Source organism: Ursus maritimus, unplaced genomic scaffold, assembly GCF_017311325.1.
Source record: "Ursus maritimus isolate PB19 unplaced genomic scaffold, ASM1731132v1 scaffold_8, whole genome shotgun sequence".
In the NCBI taxonomy this organism is placed as follows: Eukaryota; Metazoa; Chordata; class Mammalia; order Carnivora; family Ursidae; genus Ursus; species Ursus maritimus.
In genome coordinates this window covers 1,850,636-1,874,321 of record NW_024426996.1, presented here as the reverse complement: position 1 = coordinate 1,874,321, position 23,686 = coordinate 1,850,636, and the positions used below count along the sequence as shown (strand labels likewise).

Sequence of the window (23,686 nt, the reverse complement as noted above, 5' to 3'; positions counted from 1 at the left end):
CAGTGGAGACACTTCTCAGCTGACAGCTTATATAGACGCTCAATGTGCTAAAACAGATAAAAGGGCTGCTTTGGTTGAAGCAGGACGCTCAGCCCCACGGCAATATAAACATGGGTTTCTAGGGAACAGCTGCAAATCCGAGTTCTATGCTTTCAGGAGAAGGGATAATTGAATGGCTATTTAGGATCCTACCGTTGAAGGGAAACTTTGGTGTTCTCTTTGAGGAGAGCCCCTTCAGTTTTGTCTAGTATAGCTCCTTCCAGGCAGCACCCTTCAGAAGATGCTTGGGGCACTGAGTCAAGTCTGCCTAGGTTTGAACACTTCCCGGGAAGGGGAGGCACCCACATTCTCCTGTAGTTTACTCTCTGTGACACAGGCTCATTCATTAACCACGTCTACTTTATGACAAGTAGGCATCTTTCTGATTTAAGCAGGGTTTATTTGGAATAACCAACTCAATATTAAAGCTATCATGTCAACTTCTGTCACTTTTTAGGTTTCTTCAATCTTTGTTTTAAACAACTCTCCTTCCCTGCTGGGTTTCCAGTCTCCCATATACATTCCAATTAGCCAATGTTGCCTCTTGAAAATGTGAAAACCAGAAACAGGTTCAACATTTTTTCCCCAACATCTTGCCTCCCTTTTCTACATATGCATTTATAAAAAAGTGACTTTATCATGAAAGGGCTTCACCAGGGGCTTTCTGGTTAACATTACCATAAAATATATCAAAAAAGAATATCCACGAAACAGAGTAAAAATGGCATTAAAAAGCAGTGTAAAGCCAGACATTGACTCATTACGTTAACATTGAACATGAGAGAGAAATCTGGTATGTTGTCATGATTGCCACCTTTTGTGTATGTGTGTGCGTGCATGTGTGTATGTGTAAAAAATAAGAACCTAGAAGAACAGTGAGAGAACATAACAGAGACTTAGTGTTTGTTGAATGAATTAAATGGAAAGCCACATACCAAGGGAAATGAAAATATCTTTAGTTTGGGGATCTCAGATTTGTCCAACTCAAGGGGTTCCCAGTCTTGAAGAAACATAGGCACTCTGCCAGGGCAAACTGAAAGGTCCCTGCTTCTTAATGAGTGTGACAAGAGGAATCCAGTGATTGGGACATGAAGTAGTCAAGGAAAAGCGTTAGACATTTTAGGAAGGCCATTCCCATTGTCACTCCTGTGGTGCTGACTTCATGTCAGGACCCTGGTTTCTAGACAGAAAGATGGATGTGTACTCAAGTTTATTACTTCCCATGAGCATGGTGGGGTGGGAGGGAAAGAAATGTTTTGGGACAAGAGCACACTGGGGGCTTTGGCATCGCCATGACTCATTCTGGGCTGACACAGAAAGATGCCGCCACCTTGACACTCCGGGCTAAGGCATGCCACTGTGGATGGACAGAGATGTCCCCCACCACTCCACTTTGTTCCCTTCATCATACAAGTTTAGTCTCTGAAGATTTTTCTTTCTTTTCTTCAAAAATATTTTAAAAGAATAAAAGAAATACTTTAGATAAGAAATATTGCTGAGGGTCAGTCAAATCTAGCTCTGACTCCTTAAAAAGCTAGATGACCACTCAGCACGGACCATGAATCTCTTAGGAGGTAAGTCACCTTAAGGATGGGTGTGTGTGTGTGTGTGTGTGTGTGTGTGTGTGTGAGTACAGCCAAAGATTCACTGGCATGAATAACTCAAGAATTCAACAGGTTCTTTAAAAGTGAAGGAGAAAGCTCTAATAACTGATAATTTTGTGGTATTATCCCATCTGGAGAAATAACTTCAGTTCTACATTGATTTCTTTGGTAGACTGAACAATGATGCAAAAATATACAGTATTACTTTCCTAACTACTGACCAGAAAGACCAAGCCATACTCACATCAATTGCTTATTTTAATGTCAAATGTTTATTTCTATGCCATAGTTGCCTCAGCACAATTTGTAAAAGAAAGGAATCCCCAAAAAATGAATTTTTTTTTTGGTCAGGATATTTTCTCCGCAGTTATAAGAACGAAAACAAACACCTCAGTATCAAGAATTACCATTTCTTCCACATTATTCTAATAAGTTGCATCTAAATATTTTCCTTGGGCGTCATTTTTTAAGGGTGGAAAAATATCCACAGGGGGAAAATGTTTGTATTCACGAAAATAAACTTGGGACAGTCTTGCCAGAGAATATATCTAGAACATCTTTGTTTTGGTACACTATATCACTAATTGCCGTATCCTTATTATTTGATATAACAGGCATACTTTATTACATAAAACAAAGTGCACTGAAAATGAACAATGTTAGAAACAAACTGGAATTTGGTGTATCTTGAATCTTCGGGTGATTAGATATGAGCCAAAGCGCCAGTATACAAATTTCGTATCAATACAAATGCAACTCTGTTCCGTGATGAAAATGCACTTAGGAGCTTAGTTCTTTTTGTTTGAGCAGATAGGGCACCCAATACAACTGAAACAGCCTGATAACAAATGTGTTTTTTTTTTTTTCAATAAAAAGGAATGCTCTGGTTTCTTAACTGGCTCCCACATTCGAGGGAGCCAGAAGATGGCATTTGCTCTTTAAATATATTTCTCTTGTCTGATTTGAGACACAAATCCACCAAGATTCTTCCAGCGGAAGTAGGCGCCACACCTCAGATCACCAGGCCCTCGGGGAAGGAAGCCTGTTACATAAGTAAATTTGTGACATGCGGTGGTGGGCCCAGCACCTCGAAGACAGCATGGTGGTTGTGCACAGAAATCCCTTCAGCAGACTCAGTGAAAGGATGAGAGTTCTTTAAGTTCATGCACATTTTATTGAGTAGTAATATAAAATGCTTTTTCTTTGTCATTGTTACAAGTGCATGCTTTGATTGCCAACATTTCAGAAGTCAAATTACAAAGGCAAGGCTTTAGGCTGTGGTGAATTACTTGGGCACTTATACAATTGTTAAAAAATGTGAATGGACTTTTGTTGTTGTTTTCAGAATGAACCAGTTGTAACCCGTAACTGATATACAAAGGGAAAAAAGTGAAAAAAGTACATATTTTGTGGCACATGACAGAACAGAACAAAATAACTAAACCATTATGACATTAACAGTTACCATGCATTTAGAGTTTCACATGTAACTACAAACTTATTTAAATTTCACAAGGTTTGTTAAACATGCTAACCGTCTATATGTGCACTGACAAGCTTATGTTAAAAACTTTTAAGAATACTCTCCCCTTTAGATTTTTTCAAAGCTTTTTTGATTACAAAATTTCAAAGGCATTAAGCATTTTAGAGAATATAAAGTACGCCAGTATACATACATTTCCAGTATATGTCAGACCACTAAGCGCATTACAGTCCCATACAGGCCGATACAGCCATTTTTTTTTTTCTTAAAAAACATGCATAGGCAGATTTTTTTTTTTTTTTACAGAATATAGTTGCTTTATCACTGTACTTAATATGGTGTCTTGTTCACTATACTTAAAAATGCACCACTCATAAATATTTAATTCAGCAAGCCACAACCAAGACTTGATTTATCAACAAAAAAACCCCTAAATATAAACAGCAAAAAAAGATAGATGTAATTATTCCAGTTTTTTTAAAACTTAAAGGAAAGAAAAGATAGTCATTGCTAAATTAATAAGATAAGTGTCATACGGAAAGAAGGCCATTCAAGCACACTAAAGAACCTGAGGTAAGCATAATCTGTACAAAATTAAACTGTCCTTTTTGGCATTTTAACAAATTTGCAACATTCTTTTTTTTTTTCTTTTTCTGGTTTTTTTTTTAAGACTGCCTAATTCATTTTATAGCCATTGTCTGACAAGAGTAGCAAAACATTATCAATAAATAGTCCTTATTTAGTTTGTACATCATTTTGTTAAAAATGTGTGATGTCATCCATTTTTAGTGCTGCGACTGTAAACGTACAATAGAGTAAGAAATTAGACAAAGTTTTCGTGTCCAGTAACATAACAAAAGACCTTTCATTAACCTATCTAGAAGTCCCCAATGCAGTAGGAAAACACGTTCATTCCCCTAACATTGCAGTATATACTAGCATTAGCTTTCTTTTTAAAATTTTTTTTTCCTAGAAGCATTTTTAAAAGGCATACCCAAAAGAGGTGTTTCGTCACCACCCTCACCAAAATATAGTTTATTATCTCTCTCCCTCTTTTTTAACGATAGTGTAAACGGAGTCCAATTCCTGGCCCCCAGAGCAAATAAGCTACCGTCAGAGGCAAGAACACCCAACTGCTGATAGGCAGCAATCCCCGTCATGCCCTGCAGCTCAAAAAAAAAAAAATAAAATAAAATAAAGTGAACAGGAAGTGGTCACTGGATATTGCTGCTATTACTGCCATTGCTGTCCGTGCCGTTAGTCTCTGAGGCGAGAGCCTTGTTGATGGAGTTAAGGTTGGCGTCAGAGGGCATGGCATCTCTGCGAGGTGGCATCCTCTCGTTAATTCGGTCTAAGCCCTTGGCCTCTTCGAAGCTAGTGATCTTATGTTGTGGTGAAAATCCTTTGATAGCTAAACAGAAGATCATTTAAAAAAAAAAAAAAGAAAGAAAAATTAGGTTAGCCAGAGGAAAACAAAGGGCACAGCTGTCGCATCAGGTGAGGTTAGAGATTTCGCAGTGAGTGAGGGAATCCTTTAGTAGAGAACAAAATGACGGGACCTGAACACAACACAACAGACTCCTTACCATACCCGAAGATAACTAAAAGGTTTGAAAACAGCCAATGTCTCTTGCCAACCAAAATGTCCTCTTCAAGTTAGTGAGATGTAAACATTTCTCTGGTTCTTCATGACAGTTTAGATCAATGAAATCCGAAGTGGATAGGTCAAGAGGAAGGTTGCTGACAGGGACAGGTGTCTAGACTTAGCATCAGCTGGCCACATCACTAGCCTGATCTACTGCAGCAGACACCCTAACCTAGACGGACTGTAACATAGGCTTCTTTGGCTATCCCACCGTGCTAGTAATGGCAAATTACTAGAGACAGGAGAGCTATGCCTAAAAGTCTAGTAGAGAGCGTTAGAGGAGAAGCTAAAAGGAGCATAAAACGAATTAACTTTAAGGGCATTTCCATGTCATCTCAGAATCCCAGAAAGACTTTCTTGGCAAACAACTCAATGGTTGCATGAAGGAAAAAAAAAAGAAATTATAAACTCCTGCTTCTCTAACTCAACTTTGGAAACATGTGGAGTGGGTGACAAGGTAAGAGAAACACAGAAAAATCAAGATCGGATCACTAAGTAAAAAAACGTTGTCTGCCCTTCAGCGGCAAAACAGGTCAAACCGCTGTTCCTCTGGTATCCGTTACTGCCTAAATCAAAGCAAAACTCTTTCTTAGGAGGTCAATGCAGAGGTAAGCGATGCTTCAAGAATAACGGCCCCACGTCGGGCTCCTCCGCTATGAGCCTGCTTCTTCCTCTCCCACTCCCCCTGCTTGTGTTCCCTCTCTCGCTGGCTGTCTCTATCTCTGTCAAATAAATAAATAAAATCTTAAAAAAAAAAAAAAAGGATAACGGGGAAATGCCTTTCACAACTTTCAGCAAAAATGACAGGATTGTTTTGGGACCCATTCAGGGAAAACACGGCATTCTCGAGGGGGCGTATAGATATTTAATTTAATTTTTCCATTAACTCTTAGTGTGCCGCAGAGATAGATCAGGCATTTGTTCAAGAAACTTGGTGGCTTCTTCAGTGCACCGACCAGTGAGCTGAAAATAAAGTCCATATGGGGAACCAATGACATTAGTTTGCTTTACTTCCTGCGATGTGCAAGCCAGGCACTGAAGGGCCAATCACCAGTGCTGAATTGGGTTACATCTCCATGGCTGATCGGGGACAATTTCACGGTACCTTCATCCTCCCCACCTTATTCGGGGCGGGGGGTGGGCGGGAAGGAAAGCAGTTTCAAGCTGAAACTTTGCCAGCCAGTCCTGCACAAATGTGCAGTGCCTTTCACTAGTATGGATGAGATTCTTAGAAGATCTACACCGTTGCCTCCAAACTCATTAAAGGATGAGAAATAGTTTGTTACTCCTCTGCATTTTAAAGGTTAGCAAAATGGTGATTAGTCAACTGTGAGAGGAAGAAGATGGGGAAACGAGGAAAGACCAAGGCCCAAAGCAAAGCTTCTTAATTCTTCTCTAATTTGGTAATAAATTGCAAAATAATAGAGCTGTCTAATGAGCACCCACCCTGAACACTCAATTATTTTGAGGGACAAAATAATGGCACAAAGTGGTATTTTATTCTTTTTCTAAACCACTGTGAATATCATTTCATCGTAATGAGTAAGTACAGAAGTTTGTCAACATGATAATTTATGAAGCGATTTTATTAATTTAAATGGTAAAAGAGGTATCTCAGGGTTTTAAAAGCCAATAGGGTGAGCGCGTAGAAATTCAAACTCGAGCTGGAACAATGGGTATGTCCCGAATGGGGCTCCGTCTCTAATCAAATCTCAAACCCTGGTCTGGAAGAATGTGCTCTGCTGTAGTTGCTGGTCAGACAATGGGTATTAGCAATTTACATTGGTAGTATCGCAACACAACACAGAGTCACAGAAACCACAGAAAACAGCCAAACTATCAACAAGAATGCACACTGCAGAGTAGAATTTGCCAAGAGGAATAGAGAATTCCTACATAAATAGCAGTTTACTCACTGCTATTTAGGAAGCAGTTGTATTTTCTCTTACAGTGCTATCATGTCCCCTACCGTAACCAAATCAGATGCAAATTCGACAGTCTAAAGTGGCACTTTTTACATCGTAGCGAAGGACCATACGCACACAATTTTGGGAAAAAATTAAAGAAAAGTGATCTTGCAAGAACAAAATACAACCGAAGAATTTTGTTTTAAAGGGGAACTTCAAATTATTCTTTTTAAAATTTCCAGAGGGTATGGTATGAATAATGTTAAAAACGATTTTGATAGGCAGTCCTCTCATAACTATGCATCGTTTGAGCATTTGATTCAAAAGTAATTTCTAGAAGGCCAATGCTGTTGTCCTCGAGCAGTGCTGGGGCACAGTGGGTGGGGTACACCTCTTGATTCCCCCCACGGCGCCTAGCACAGTGCCTGGCACAGAGCAGACACTCAGTGAACCATCAATCGAGTGAGGACTGGATATTCACTGTTTTTGTCGTGGCCACTGTCACAGCCACTGGGTATTTTTGAACTCTTGATAGTATCTTAATGGTGCCAACCGTCCTACAAATACCAATAGGTTAAAATTTGTAAGACTAGCAGAACTGTTTATCTCATACACAGCTGTCTCACGTTGGAATATTTCTTAGAGACATAAATTAATGTTGAACTACAACAAAGCACTATTCCAATGAATGCTTTTTTTTTTCTTTTGGCTAGAAACTTCTAACGACTAGATTTAATAAAGCTATTTTTCTTCTCTTCTCTTCAGTGCTGACTGAAAATGATTTGAGGGAGGGACATGGTTCAGCTCAAAGAATAGTATTTTATGCGATATGTGTCAAAAACAGCTGCCATAACCCCCACCCCACATCGTTCAAGATATATAATCCTTTGGTTTTCTGTGACTATACTAGGTTCGTCGTGTACAAAGTCAAACATAGCTTCAAGGGAAAGAAAAAAAACAACAAACAAACAAACCATAAAAGGACATTTTCCCCTTTAAAGCAAGAACATTTTGGTTAATACTGAGCCACAACTGTTAGCCCAACACCCACACACTCTGTACAAGCTACAGCAAAAAAAAAAAAAAAAAAAAAAAAAAAAAAAAAAAAAGAAAGAAAGAAAAAGAAAAAAAAAATGAATACACCCAGCAGAGCCCTTATCTGTTGCAGGTCCAACAGAAAGGGGACTGGCCAATTTACCTTCATCAGCCTCAATAGCCTCAACAGTAGCTGAAGGGAAGAAAGGGGGTGCAAAATGAATGAGAAAAATGAGCAGAGGATTTTTAACTCTAAGAACAAATCAGTGACCATCAAGGGAGCTCAGAGAATTAATGTTCCTGTAAGTGCTGGATTCTGGCACAGACAACAAAACCAAAATGGTAAAAAGAAAGGAAAAAAAACACGACAAAAATGAGAAGTTTATTTTATGAGCTGGCTACATCCATCTGAGTGAACTGGTTTTTGTTAATGAAATAAATGACAAAACAGTCAACCCTTTTGAAAAACAGGACAGTTTTCTTTTATTTAGACTGAATCGGTAAGAGACTAGGTCAATCTAGTCTGACACAGAAGGTATAATAAACAAACCACTACTGTGTTTGGCGATTAATGATTTGAAAATGACAGACAAAATGGCAGAACTCAAAGCAGTGTCATAGTATCAGTGGGATAATTCACACTACTTAATATTAAATAGCGTGATTCCTAGTGCAGTGGAAAAGTGGAGTGTGTGTGCGTGCGAATCTAGAGGAAGAATAAAATCAATGTGTCTGAGTTGACAGTTCATGTAACTCCTTTAAAGACAAACACAGAGCTTGTCTGGAGTGGTGAGGGAGAAGGGGAAAAGGTGGGCAATGCCATAGATAGATAGATAGATAGATAGATAGATAGATAGATAGATAGATAATAGATAGATAGATAGATAGTCTGGACTTCCTTTGCCAGGCAACCCAATTTAAAGTCAGTTTTCCTTACTGGAATACCATCTATAGAAAGGAAATTCTTGAAATGTTATAATCAAGTGGTAACATGTCAGTTACAGTAATAATTCTATCAACATTTTAAAGAAGAGGCAGTCCAAATACTGAAACCTCAGCATATTTCAGAGGCAACACTTTAAAAGCCCATTGCTTTCTCAGCAATTTTTATAATAAGGTTAGGGTTTATATTCTCACTAATACAGGTGTATGAGTCTTTCCATGTTATTAAGGCTAGTTGACATTTCCCTAATTAAGGGCTAAAATGCAAAACTTCTCTGTAACTCCAAAATGTTTAATATTCAAATTCTACCCCCTGACTTTAATTTGCATATTCTCATAATTTAAGGTTTCAAAATGAGAGCAACTGCCAAGTGTGCACCATAATTTCCTTACAGTGCATTCTAAATTCCTTCTGAGAAAAATGTAAAATGTTTACCACCATGGAGAAAAGCTAAACAGTAAAACTTTAAGCAGTTTCTTCTTTTTGACGATGTGAAATCCAGATGGTGGATTTTGAAATTGTTTGAATGGAGAATGGATATGGTTTAAAATACATACTGAGTTTTCAAGTTCTCAGGACTAATGAGGTCCCAGCCCTGATGTCTGTTATATGTATATGTGTTTGTGCATGTAGGAGTTCAACACAGGATAACACAAACCAATGGATTTAACATAAAGTAACAGAAAAGGAAACCAAATAACCTAAGTTAAAATACAGATGCAAATCTAGACACAAAGAATTTTAAGAACTGAAATGACTTAAGTTCAAAAGTAAAGCAAAAATCTGGAACCACACCAGCACCAACGTATCAGGAGTATGCACACTGCCCATTATTAAACGTGTCCTTCCAAAGCAAGTGTGGCCCATAGTCTCTGATAAGACACTCGCTGTACTTTAAAATCTGTTTATCAGAAACTATGCAGATTTTAGTCATTTAGGTAGTTGTGCATTTTGTGCATACAAATGATCCATTTACTTTAATTTTTTTTAGAGAGCATGTTTATTTTGGTGGGAGAAATTTTGTTTTTTTTTTTCTTTTTAAGTTATTGGAATAATTTTTAGTTATAAATTCAAGGGGAAATTTACTTCTATGTATTTTCCTATCTTCACTTACAAATCTGTGTCTTTTTGTGGAAACCAGAAACACTGATTTTGGAATAAATTCATGTGAAAATACAGAAAATTATAGTGATGCTGAGCATGACTGTTTACGTAGAAGAGGTGTGTCTAAACCACGTAACCCTAAGAATACTTAAATCTTCTAGATTGAGGGATAGAGAGATAGGAAAAAGAAAAAAAAAACACAAAAAAAGATTCAGGGAAAGATATGGGAAAATAAGCAAGAGGCTGAGATTAGTTTTCAAAATGTTATAGTGGATTTTTGTTTTGTTGATTTTACTCATTGATTTCATTAAAGTCTAATCTAATAGCAAATTTTCATCATGGATTATTAAAACTAGACTAATAATAGTATGAGTTAAAATAGATAGCAAGGTAAAATTCACAAACATAGAAGAATGTGTCGTGCTGTCCGATGTGGTGGCCATTAGTCACATGTGGCTATTTAAAGCAAATTCATACAAATTTAGCTAAAATAAAAAATCCCGTTTCAGTCTCTCAGTTGTACTCGCTGTATTTCAAGCGCTCTGTAGCCAGATGTTGCCAGTGGCCTCTGTACAGATACAAAAATTTCCATCCTCACAAAAAGTTCTACTAGACAGCACTGGTCCAGAAAGCTACACATTTTAATTAAAAAAAAAAAATCTTTATCTTAAAAGAAATGTTTTCATTCTTTTTCAAAAATAAAATGTGGTTCTATGGTTCTACTCAGTCTCTTATGTTTTGGATGGAGAAATCAGAGAAAAGACAAATATGACTCCCAACTTCTGTTCAAATAGGTAACGAAGTCACCCTTGTGATGTCCTTCCGTTCTCCACTCCATCTGGACCTACGGACGTGTATTTACGCGTGTGTTTATTTTTTCAATCAAAGAGATGGCCAGAACATTCAGCAGAAACGCAATTTAAAAAGTCGCTTTTAGCGGGGGAATGGCTCAAAGCTGTCAAAGCTCTCCTGCGTGGGGCCAACCTCAGTGAGTGGTCCCCGGCCTGCAGGTGCGGTGACTGTGTACGTGGGGGGATGGCAGGGTGGCCAGTGGGTTGGCGAAGACTGCAGTTCAGGGAAGAGGGAGCTATTCTGTCAGTCGGACAGGACTGGTTAAACTGATGTGCGGTTTCAACCCTTCTTCCCACTGTGAAGAGCTGAAGACCGAGGCCGTGCTTATGTGGGTGAATAAATCAGGGCTCTAGTGACCCCGAGGCCTGAGCTGCCCCCCCACACTCGTACTACTGGGCCTGCTTACCGCTTTGCAGTGTCTGCTTCCCTCCAGAAAGCACTCCGCTGGGGAGCATGCCCGTGGGGGTCAAGCCTTTCAGCGTCAGCACACTCTCGCTCTCTTCTCTGGAAAGGCACAAGGGGAGGGAGGGCATTAACTTTGATATTCTTTCAAAAGAAAGGGGAAACATGCAATAGTAGAACTCGCATTTGCCTCTATCTGGGCTCCCTGGATTTTACTTTAGTTCAAACATACTGTGCTTGTATGCATTCCTATAGAAGTCATGTCATGTCAATGGACAGGTTTACAATTATACACCTGCACAGGCTCCGCCTCTTCCGGGGCCCGAAGATACTGAAAACAATTCACATTTTGTAAGCAGGCATCACCACACAGAGTGTTTGCTGCGCAGCCCCCGTGACACCCGTAAATATGTTAAAAATGAGCCCCGGAGAGTGCTCGTGGAAGTTTTCCAGCCAAGGCTCAGCAGAAATAAGTGGAACTTAGTTTTCTCAGGAGAGAAAACCAAAGATTATATATGAGAGATTAAAACAAAACAAAACAAACAAACAAACAAACAAACTTCGCGGTTTATGGATTAGAGAACTAGAAGTTACATTCAGGGGGCTATTAAGTAACTTTGCCATCACATGGTAAGTAGACAAATAATGACAACCAGCCAGGAAAGCAACTGGTAACATTTCCCACCTTTTCTTTTCAGCAGTGTTTTCCCCCACTGATTTGCTAATAGAACATTACTGTATTACTCATTGTGATGATTTAGTCTTCTGTACATCGTCATTTCAATGTTATTTATTAGTCACAGCACTATTAATCACTTTGCTTTATTAATAAATCATCATGATTAAATAACCATGAAATAGGCATATGCTCATCCCTTTCCACATAGCAGACACTGTAATCCTAGTGATCAGAAAGTGTTTATAATACAAATAGCTGTACACACAGATTTAACGTTTATAATATGTAGAACTACCAAAGCCCCGTTTTATGAAACTACCTAACATGACCCAAACAGTATTCTTAAACTACCCCCCAAAACCAGCTACTTCCACAACCTTTCTTCAACTTCATCTTTTCATTAAGCTTCAAGAATCACCCCTTCACTCCTGCCCCGCCCGCCTCCTTGCACCTCCATTCAATTGGCAAACCTTGAGGGCTCTACCCTCAAAATATTTCCAGCACCTTGCCACTTCTCCCAATCCTACCACTTCTCTTTTTAAAACAGCTTTATGGAGTAGGATTAACATCCCATATAATTCATCCATTTAAAGTATGTGATTTAATCAATGTTTTCTTAGTGTGTTCACCTAGTTGTGAAATGATCATCTTAATCAATTTTAAAATATTTTCATCGCCCCCAAAAGAAATCCCATGTCCATTAGAGTGGTTCTGCATTTCTTTCACCCTTATATAACCACTAATCTACTTTCTGTACATTTGCTTCTTCCGGATGCTTCATATAGACGGAGTCTTACAACATGTAGCCTTTCGCAGCTGACTTCTTTTGCTTCCCACCAGCACTTCTTGCCTGGCTTGTTTCAGCAGCTTCTTTACTGGTCTCCCTGCTCCATTCTCATCACACTCTCTGCCCCCATCCGGGTCTATTCTCAGGGTAGCAGATGGGCTGGGCCTTTTAATACAGATGCAGATACTGCAATTCCTATTCAAAGCTCTCCAAAGGTTTCTCCTCTCATTAAGGGTGAAAGGCAAAATCTTTAGGTTTGACCACAGGCTTTGAAAACTAACTCCTAACCCGAGCTCTCCTAACCTCACCTGTTTGCCAGACTCTGCTTCCTACCAGTGTCCACTTGCCTTATTTTCCCTCCAGCACATCTGGCACACCTCGCCTCAGGGCTCTACCTTTGTCTGGCACACTCTCCCTCCAGTGTCTCCATGGCTCACTACCTCCCTGCCGAATCTCTGCTCCAGTACAGCCCTCTAAGTGAGGACCTCCTCTAGAATGCTATTTATATACTCCCTATCTCCCCTTGATGATTTTATTTTGCCTAAAGCACTTATTACCCCTGAAAAACTACACAGATTATTTATTTCATTGTTGTTGTTGTTGTTAAGTATCTAAACCAGAACAGCACCTGGTATATAGTCCACATTCAAAACACATTAGGAAAAGAACAAAGGGAATAGAATAGCAGTGTTATCCACATTTGAGATTTCTATATCCTATACTGCAGTTGACTTAAAAATGTGAGGTTTAAGGTGGTCATTAATCATTGTTTGTCCTCATCTAGGTATTGCAACCTTTTCAAGCTTCTGAAACCAGTAGAGGTCAACATAAGGAAGAAATATTTTAAATGCTAATATATGGACTTGGAAATTGGGAGTACCTCTAAAGAAATGAACATGTCTTTTTCTTTGCATTCATATTCGAAATCAGGCTTCCTGGCTTCTTTTTTCCTTTGGCACTCAAGGATATGCCTCATCTCCCTATATTCTGATTGTTTCTCTCGCTCCACACAAAACCCAAGCTCTCATAGTTTCTGGCAGCTTCCCCATTCCTCAATTGCAACCACGTCCGCTGAGTTCTCACTCAAACAGACACCTCTGCTGTTCCTCCCCTTGATGACCACGCCCCCCTTCTGGAAAGACTGCCCAGATCTGGAACACTTTCTTTCCTGGTTCTCCTCCTCCTCTGGCGTCTCCTTCTCAGTCCCTTTTGCATGATCTTTCTCCTCTGGCTCCACACCTGTGTTTTCTAAAATGGAAGCTTCCAGACACGTGTGGCTCTTACCCACTTGGAACCTGACTTGAGATGTGCTGTACGTATGAAATGCACACAGGGTTTCATAAACTTAATGCAAAAATAAGAAGGTACAACATCTCCTTCAGGAGTTTTATACCGACTACACATTGAAGGGATAAAATTCTCAATGTATGTGTTAAATAGAAGATATTCTTCAAATAAATTTTACCCATTTCTTTCTGCTTCTTCACTGTGGCTTCTAGAAAATGTCAACTTACAGATGTGGCTCACATTCTATTTCTACTACAAAGCGCTGATCTAGAGGATTCTTACCCTTTTCCCCTATGTCCACTCTCTTTCATAGCGAGACCATCCACTTATGCTGCTTTAGTCTTGTGTCCCCTCTCATGACAGTATTTCCTACGCTTGTCTCTCTGTGAAGCTCGGGGGCAGAAATCCTGCCTGTCTCTGAATGCTTATGCCACCCGCATCCCAGAGGAAAACATGCCCAATTCAATTTATCGTAGTCCTCCCCCAAAACACCTGTTAGATATTTAAATGGAGAAATACTTCCTCTTCCTTAGATAACAGCACTATCATCCTATCCATCACAGAGGCTAGAATCTCTATGGAATATTCTTAGAACATTTCCTCGCCCTCATCAGCCCTTGTATCAGTCAGAATTCTTGGAGCAAATGACAGAACTTACTCTGGCTAATTCTGACAGCAGAGAGATGTACTAAAGGATATGAGAGAGCTCACAGATCCAGAGAGCCAGACTGGAATGCTTTGCAGCCCAGAAAAGTACCAGTGCCGATCTATGCTGTGGAATCTCCTCTGCGAAATGCTGCCACCGCTGTTCAGAGCCAACCCCTAAGCTCACGCTAACGCTGTACAGTGAGCCCCCAAAATGCTGAGAAAGGAGTTCTTCTGCTGGACCCTCAGGTTTCACACCTGAGAGAGGAGACAGGAATCACCTTCCCCTCTTCCTGACTTCTCACGATGCTCATTTCGAAACAGAAGTTTTCTGGGCATTCATTTGATTGGAGGTTCGTGGGCAACATGCCTGCACCTTCCCGGCCAAGGCCGCTGAAAAAGAGTTTTCTGATTCCCTTATACTGTGGCAAATTACCGCAATGTAAGGGACATGCTGGACAGCTATACCTGACAAATTTATACCACCGTTCACATCCATTCATTACATTTTAAAATTTCCAGCTTCACAAATTCCTTTGTCTCCTATAGCCTAATCTGCTTGGATTAGTTCAAAAGCTTCCAAAATGTCCCGCGTGCCATCAACAAGTCATCTAGTTATCCAGTCTTCAGGCTGCCACTAGCATCTAATATCTAAACATGGGTTTGAGCATGCCTCTCATCCTATGAAAACCGTCCTGTGACTCTCACTGCCTCCACGCGAAAGATCAAACGCTTTGCCATGACCATGCTACTCAAGGCTGTCAGGGACCTGGACTTAAATACATTTTCAGCTTCACTTTTCGCTGGATTCCTCACTTACCTTCGTGTCTTAAGACCCAGCTCTTTTGAATACTCAGAATTCACCGACTACACCGTTCCAGACACTCACTAGTGCTGCACACTGAGTTCGGACACGTTGCTTCACTTGCCAGTTTGCCGTATGGATTACTGTCAAATGCATACAGCAGGAGGCAGGGCACCTGGCACTTAGCAAGAACCCATAAAGCATTGCTCGTGGGTCCATGTGACTGTGTGCTTGATGGCTTCTCAGCTCCCAGACATGCCTGTCCCACAATTCACCGCCTATGGAATCCAGCCTACCCTTCACAGCGCTCCTCCAATGTCAGCCTCTTCAGGAACAGTTTTTTTTGTTTGTTTTTTGTTTTTGTTTTGTTTTCAGGAAATAGAACAGTTCCGTGGACCCTGTCCTCTTGCACAGCAGAGCATCTCTTCATGTATTTAGCACACACTTCATTGTCTTATATCAGTTTAGTGTCCACAAGTCTGTCATTCCAATCTGGTATTCATCGCGCCTCGCTCGGTATACTGTACACGTCTAACAGTCATTACTTACTAAGCTTCGCTTTCTTTTCTCAGGCTGGACAGCTACCCCCTGCATTCTGCAGATTTAGTATAGTTGTTTTTATTATAGGAAAGCAATATAAAAGACCTTGCTTTTATTTTCCATCAACGTATGCAATTTCCGTCAAGTCATTGATCCTCACTGGGGGCAAATGGACCATTTCGCAGCTGGGAATAATTCTATCTTATTATAGGCAGGGGACTGGAGGGACTTTCCAATTTTGAGACCTACCTATGATTCTATAGCATTCCCCTACCACCCTCATATGGTTTGAAAACTAACGTGGATGGAAACAAATTTTTATATTAAGAAAGACTTCCCCTTTTTCCTTAAATATACTTTCACTTGGACATTTTGGAGCTGTTTTTACTTCTCCCCACAGAGACTTCAGATACAAAAAAAAATCAAGAGTGTTTATTGGTAAATGTGAGGCGTGATAAAGAAGCAAGCGATTCTGTGGAGGTACCAGTGGCCCTCTGATCTTCATGTGGTCTTTTGCTTTCACAAGACATTTTTCCAGCCACACAACCCCCCTCCTGGCCCTCAAACTGCTTAACTGGCTTCTATCTAAGAATCTTCGCACCTGCTATTCCCTTTGCCTTAAACACTCTTAACTCTGTGTCTTCATGAAGGTCACCCCCACACTTAATTACTCAAATGCTATTATTCAGAAAGTTCTTTGCTGGCCACCCACTGAAATACGTACCTCATCTCCCACTTGCTATCCCCCATATTGCTTTTTCTTTTCATGGTACAGAATCCATGCTTTAAGTTTATATTCATTACTGAATGAGTGAGTGAGTCCTGAAAATTCAGTCAGGAATATAAAGCATTAGAGCACAGGCAGCCTCATTCCTTAGGCTGTAAGGAGCAATGATGCTCTATTTTCAGCTCTCACTGACTTTTCAGGATTTGGCTGGCCAACGCGGAGCTATTACTGACTTTGACTGGGTGTCTTTAAGAAAGGGTGATACTGCCTTCCATCTTTCTCACGGCTCCCTGCTTATGGCAACAAGCTATTTGGTTACTCTCTAGTGACTCTACCAGGAGTAGACAAGAAACAGCAAGAGGAGAGATCAAAAGAACCCATGTAGCTACTCTAAGACGAAGAGTTGAGACAAAAAATTGGCAAAAATTTGGTTATGAATCACACAATATGGAAATGGTCTGTTTCACACGGCATGCCTATTTATTCTTATTAATGAGTAATTGTGAATTGACCATATACGCCTCACATATAAATATGCCATATTTCAAAGCAATTTTTTCAGGAGAAATATGTGACTTTGTCTTACCTAATAGTAGATAATAGAATTTAAATAAAGAAAAGTGTATTTAGTTCTCTTCAAAAAACATTTGTTTTCACAATGCAGGATTAATAATAACATGATTCATGATCTATTTAAAAACTAACTACTGCATGGGAATTGAAACATTAAATAATTATTTTTCTCTCAATGACTTACTAGAACGATACAGATTCACAGGAACAAGCTCAATGGTTAATGTTCGTTTCCTGGAAATTTAGTGAAATGCACCTGATAAATTCATCTTTTTACCACAGAGCCAGAATGAAGAATAACATGAATTATAACAGCTTTCTTATTTCACTACAAGTTCAACTTACTGTGAAACAAACGTTTTAAAGTCCAGCAGCAAAGAGTGATAAAACATGAAACAGCCTATTTTGAGGCTTTCTCTATAGAAATAATTTGGTATATTTCAATTTGACTAAGAAAGTGAAGATCAAACAACCCCATGTAAAAGAAAAAAATAGCTGAGAAAAACCAAGTATTTTCTCATAAAGTACTTAAGTTACCAGATCATAGTATTAAAATGTTTAGTAAGTGACACATAATCACATTCAAACAGAAATACCAGAACAATGATCTCACCTGAGAACCGAGAACACTCGGGCCATTTTGCCTATTGCTCGGATCTTGTTCCTTATCACCTCCTTCCGGGCTGCGGCTGTTGCTCCTATATTTTAAAACAGAGAGTTAAGTAGTCAGTGCCCGTTTATCTAACTGTAATTATTTTACAAGTTTAGATATGTAACCGACTACAGTAAGCAAAACCATCCCTCGCCCCCCCAGTGGATTTATCTCTGGATTAATTTTAAAAACCTATACAACTGGCCATTAATACTTGGGTGTGGCTCTTGAGAGGTCTCCAAAATGCCAAAGAGCAACTTTCGAGATTTCCAAGGGGAGGTGGGTAAAGAGAAAAATCATGGAGCTGACTGGGTAGGTTCCTACCCTTCTCTTCTGATGGAGTTCCCTTCTCTTCTGTTTATACAGAGAGAGTGCGTATTGGCAAGAAGAATCAAGTGAGTCACCAGGATTTTCTACTCATTTCCGGACTCCATGCTGAGAGGACTACTTTAGGAAACTGCTTTTTCGAAAGTTCTCCCTTGAAGTGATCAAACTAGGGAGTCTGAACTCCCTAAGTTTCCTGAAACATCATGGATGTTATTAAAACATTTGTTTTATCACTTGATAACTCTTTCACCTTCTGCTGGTTCACAAGTTCTAGAGGGGAAAATGGAAAACCACTGCATTGGATTTAGTGACAGATGGTGGCATGGTTTGTATTTTAGTACTTATGTAAAAAGTTACATGCAAGTCTGTCTGAGTAACTTCTACCACTTACTGTATTTTCCAAATGAAAAAAAAAATCAATTGACGCAAGTTATTTTTACTGTAAACATTTTATCATGTTTTAAAAATCATACTATATGATCTTTAGTGAATCTCTTTTATTTTTTATTAGATTCCCAAAGCATGTTTGGAGAAGTGCAAATCACAGGAAAACATCTCTCTTAAGATTTTTATAATCCAAAGTAAAGGGGCTAAGATATCTTTTTTAATACAGTATATGGGACTTTGTAGAAAGTGTTAACACAAGAAGATTGTTTTTTTAGTTCTACTTCCACTAACGGAAATACAACAAAATATTCTTTTGAGATAATATCAGAAATGTTCCTAATCCCGATGAACAATTTAAGTCAGATAATCTGTTCAGAGACTGCAGCCCATGAGTGCTAGCTGGTGTAAGTTTTGGTCTTTTTAAATCTGTGATAAGGACACGCTTTCTGACCTTTTTGGAAGGAAAGAGTTCTGCTTTTTCTCTCAGCGGGCTTTTAAGAACGTGATTTGGAATCTTTTTCATTGTTTGATGAGAGTCAAACAATTAATCACCACCCTAACATTTCTATAAGAAAGAAAACTCACACCAACACACACAGTTTTGAACTGTCTGTAGGAAAAACCCCAACAAAACAAAAAAAAAACCTCTGCTTTTCTCTCCCCTCAAGCAAATGGGCCACTTTCTTCTCCCAAGGGGGTTAATGTGCCGGAAGTGCTATTAGGGCACACCCACCTCACACACCCACAGGTGTTCCCCAGAAGGTGTGTACCAGCGAGCTGGCTTCTTCACCTTGTCTCTCTGACCTGAACACAGCCCATATTTTTGACGATTTCTTTAAACTCTCTTGTGGCAATCCCAGCATGGCAGGTATCTCCCAACATACTGACTGGCAGGACTTAACTCCTGGCAGCTATTCTGCCTGCAGACAGGTAGAGGAAGTTTAAATGCATGAGAGAAAACCACTCTTCAATCCAGTTTTTCTAATGTTAAGTGGAACCATGGATTCTCATTTGCTAGGTTCCCTGAATTACACGCTGTTGGCCAGAACATTTAAGAAGAAAATGGTGTGTGTGCTGGATCCCTGCCTCGACCTTTATCCTGGGTTTCGAACAATATTTATTACCTATGATCTGTAATTAAGATTCCTTATACAATAAATCCTGTCCTAGAGACCATCTAAAAGTCTGGTGTCCCTGTGCTTGCGTTTTAGGTAATTCATGATCAAGAAACTACTAAGGAACATTTGTTAAGAAAAGAAACAAAGTGGGATGGCAATTAGTCTCCTTAAGGTGGCTTTTGTCTTATCTATATATTTTCCGTTACTCCGTTACATTCTGCGTTCAGTCTACCACCGTGCTATTTTCTACTCTAGAGCTAGTATTTCCAGTCTGTTTGACCCAGTCCACTCCAAGGACATGAGATGCTAAGTGAGGGAAAAGATTCTGACCCTCTTTCAACACACAGCATGGCCAGATCATAAATGCATCCAACAGACACGAAGAATGTAAAATGGGGCTGAGATCCAAAAGGGGTGACTATATTTAGAAGCACAGTAAGAAAAGCAGCAAGAAGGAATAGCTGGAGATAAAACTGTATATATATAAGAGAAATGAGAAAGGGAAAACAAAAAATGGAATAAGTGAAAACTATATCAGAAGGATAATCTCCCAGACAATTTTCTATAAAGGCCTTGTAAAAACCATAACCAGAGGAAAGAAAAGTAAGAAACTAAGTTGGAAAGGGAGGGAAATAAATTATATAAGCTGTCCTTTACAGCTTAGTAGTAGCTGATTCTCAGAAATATGCTCAAATAAATTCTGAATTTGAAATGTTAAAATCAACACTTTGATCGTCAGAGCCAGTCTGTCATTCCTCATTTTTTTCAGATCAAATGACTTACTGAAGAGCATGTCCCAGATTATTCTGCTTTATGTATTCATAGGTGTACTCCCAGTAAATGGAGATTCACAGTGTGTTACAACACTTTTTTTTTTTAATCAGAGAGAGAGAAAGAGAGCACAAACAGGGGGTGTGGCAGGCAGAGGGAGAAGAAGGCTCCCCACTGAGCAAGGAGCCGGATGCCAGGACTGGATCCCAGGACCTTAGGATCATGACCTGAATCAAAGGCAAACGCTTAACCGGCAGAGCCACCCAGACGTCCCGACAACACTTTTCTTAATGGAGAACTGCTGTCTGTTTTTAAATTTCTCAATAACACAGAGAGGTAAAAAGTTTTACTACTCTTTTTATAAAATTCGAATACATTTACTCAAAAAATCAAAAATAACCTAATCATAAACAGTGGGAAGAGGCATTCAAAATGAATATCTCTTAAGGTAGAGATTGCCTTCAATATTTTCCAAATATTCAAAATCAAAATGAAACTAATGCCACACTTGGATAACCTCACAAAAATCTGAAATACTCAAATAATGTTTGTTCCACTGCAAGCCCTCACAGTCCATACTCTACAGAAGGACCAAGGAAAAGGCACGTTTTTCAGAATTTTACCAGTTGCAAAATGCAACTACAATGTCACGTTCAACATACTTGCTCTCTTTAAGTCATGGAAATGACCACAGGAGCTCAGATTAAAATTCAGCATATTAAATAATGAAGGCACATAAAATACCTTTTACATTAAAACTGAAGTAACTATTTTTCATTGAAAAGAACAGAACATTTTAACCCGCAAGCCCCAAACTGAAAGGCAACATTTCACATATTTAAAAAAAAATTGTTATTTTAAGTAAAATTTCATTTTGCGTTTCCATTCTGATAATTATCACTTCTTTTTTGAGCCCCTCTCTGTCTCAACTGTTAAGTTCTAATCTTCTTTTATGCCTGGGGTACGATGCTACTATATCCAGAAGCTAGGCAAGAGGCTAATGTACAGAACAAGGGACTCTTCAAAGATTTGCTTTTAACACCTGCCCTTTCTGACCTTAACTTAGCCCCTCGCCAACTTCTCACGAAGTTGGAAAGGTATGCAATGACAAGCGGCTTGCTGAGTGAGTGCTGCAGCCCCGCAGGGGGGATTTCAGCCTCTAAGGGGACCCGGAACGTGCAGCACCATCACTGCACGGAGGGGCCAACTGGTAGGGTGAAGAGAGATTCTTCGCACGTGTGGTGTCTGCCACACATCACTCGTGCTGTCATCCAGCTCACGGCTCCAACCCGGTGCGCTACTACCGAGGAGTCCTCAGTGTTAACTGAATTAGAGCATGTGGGTAGTGCTACATAGAATACAGTATTACCCAGATCATTTATTCATTAAGTGTTCTTGTGACTCTTATCCCTTTTCGCCACATGCTAATTGCCAGCAACAGAAATACGAATAAGGCATGATCTCCGCTGTGAGAAATCTCGTGCATGACAACAAGAGAGCGTGACAGAGTGTTAGTAGCAGCGGTGTGCCCCAGCTGGCTTGTGTCCACTAGTGAGGGTGACAGTAGACTGAGCACATCTCTCTCTCTCTCTTTTTTAAGATTTTATTTATTTTAGAGAGAGAGAGCACGAGCAGTGGGAGGTCTAGAGGGAGAGGCAGAGAATCTCAAGCAGACTTCCCACTAAGCACAGAGCCCAACGTGGGCTCAATCCCAGGACCCTGAGCACATCTCTTCTTAACTCCATGTTGGCAGCCCGACATCAGCAGTAGGGAAGAGAATATATACTATGGAAATCTGCAAATGCCACAAACGAGGGCCATTTTCCCCTGGAAGATGGGTTGTTAAAGGTATACCAGTATGCCACTGAAAGCAGGTGTTAATTGCCTGGAGGCATGAGAAAAATCTTCACTGACATCATAATAGTTAAAGGATCTCGAAGGATAGGTAAGAGTGAAAGAACAAGGAGAATGGGTATTCTCCGTAGAAGAAGGATGTGCAAACTTTTGAAGGCCACAACAATCCATGTTATATCCAGTGCTGGGTGATAAGTCTGGTGTGAATGGAGACATGCCAGGGTGAGGATGGGGGAGGGAAGCAGGGGCTGCCTAGGCAAGCGTGTAAAGGGTGAGCCCTGCAGTACACGCGGGCAAGATGTTTACGGACTAGCATACTCTCAGTAGAGAGTAACAGAACGTCCTCTGTCACCTACCTACCCAAGAAAGAAAGAGGTGGGCTGATAGGTAGAGAGGTAGATACGTGGCAAAGTAAATAGAGTCAAATGTTAGTTGTAGACAGTAGGTGATGGGTACATGGATATTGACCACACAGCTGTTTAAAACTCTCGTATGTTTAAAATATTTTCATAATAAAATGTCAAAACAACAAAACCATATTTGGAAGAAGCTTGTTTTTGAGGGAAAAGAGAGTAGCTTTGAGAAGAGAGGTGTCTCCATCCCCCCCACCCCTTTGTGTTACAGGGGGTGCAAGAGCTGGCCAAAGGAAGCAATAAAGGGAAGTTCTCAGTGCGGCTACACGCACCCAGTCCCTCCTCCAAACAGCTCCAGGAGAAAATTGGCCTGGTAAGGTTTTGTTTCATATGCTCAATTCTACGGATTCTCATTGCTTTCCTTACCTTTTGGTAATTGTAAGAAATGAAGATGTTGAGCTACATAAAGATTTTATACTCACACGTCTTATAAAATCGGAATCTTTTCATATTATTAGAATGTGAAAAAGCTCCTTTTCCAAAAAAGCAGAGAAAAGTGAGGTGTTTACTCTTTAATGTGAACAGTAGCAGAAATTCTCTACCTCATTATTACACTGACCTCAGTTTTTGCTATTATTTAGGCTTCTTTCTTTAAAAGGCTTTTAATACAAGTATATTCATAGCATATATTATTAAATAAAATATATTCTATATAAAAGTGTGCGTATACACTAACATTTTGCACTTTTTTCAAAGGAAAGATATTTTAAGAATTATATATTGCAGGTAGGCTTCAAATTTCTACCTTTTTGATTTAGAATCTATGAAACTAATAGAGAAAAATCACCATTTTTCTAAATTTGTTAAAAATTAACAAAATTTATTTCTGTAGGAAACTTATTCTATTTGAAAGTAAAATTTTATCGTGGTTCATTACTATTAAGCAGAATTCAGATGTACCCCCAGATTGTATTTTTCATTAAATAGAGCAATTATTGAATTTGAATAAAGACTACTGATGGAATGAAGCATAAGATGTTGAGACAAAAAATATCTTTTGTTGTGTTCTATCAAAGACAAAGGTTTCCATCCAAAATTAGCACCTTTGAAATACAAGATCACATTCAAAGAAGAGTCTTCAGATGCCTCTAAGAAGTTGCATCATTT

The 23,686-nt window shown here is 39.5% G+C and overlaps 1 protein-coding gene across 2 annotated transcripts in view; it reads right to left on the bottom strand.

Moving 5' to 3' along the window:
* Window positions 1-1,905: 1,905 nt before the first annotated feature.
* Window positions 1,906-23,686, bottom strand: part of PPP3CA (protein phosphatase 3 catalytic subunit alpha) — a 304,539-nt gene continuing 282,758 nt past the window's right edge. For both annotated transcript variants that reach the window (XM_040625167.1, XM_040625168.1), the window contains 3 exons: window positions 17,671-17,755; window positions 11,019-11,116; window positions 1,906-4,537 (listed from right to left, as the gene is read on the bottom strand). In XM_040625167.1, the coding sequence (XP_040481101.1) occupies window positions 4,341-4,537; window positions 11,019-11,116; window positions 17,671-17,755 (380 nt within the window). In that variant the 3' untranslated portion in view covers window positions 1,906-4,340. The remainder of the gene's footprint in view (window positions 4,538-11,018; window positions 11,117-17,670; window positions 17,756-23,686) is intronic.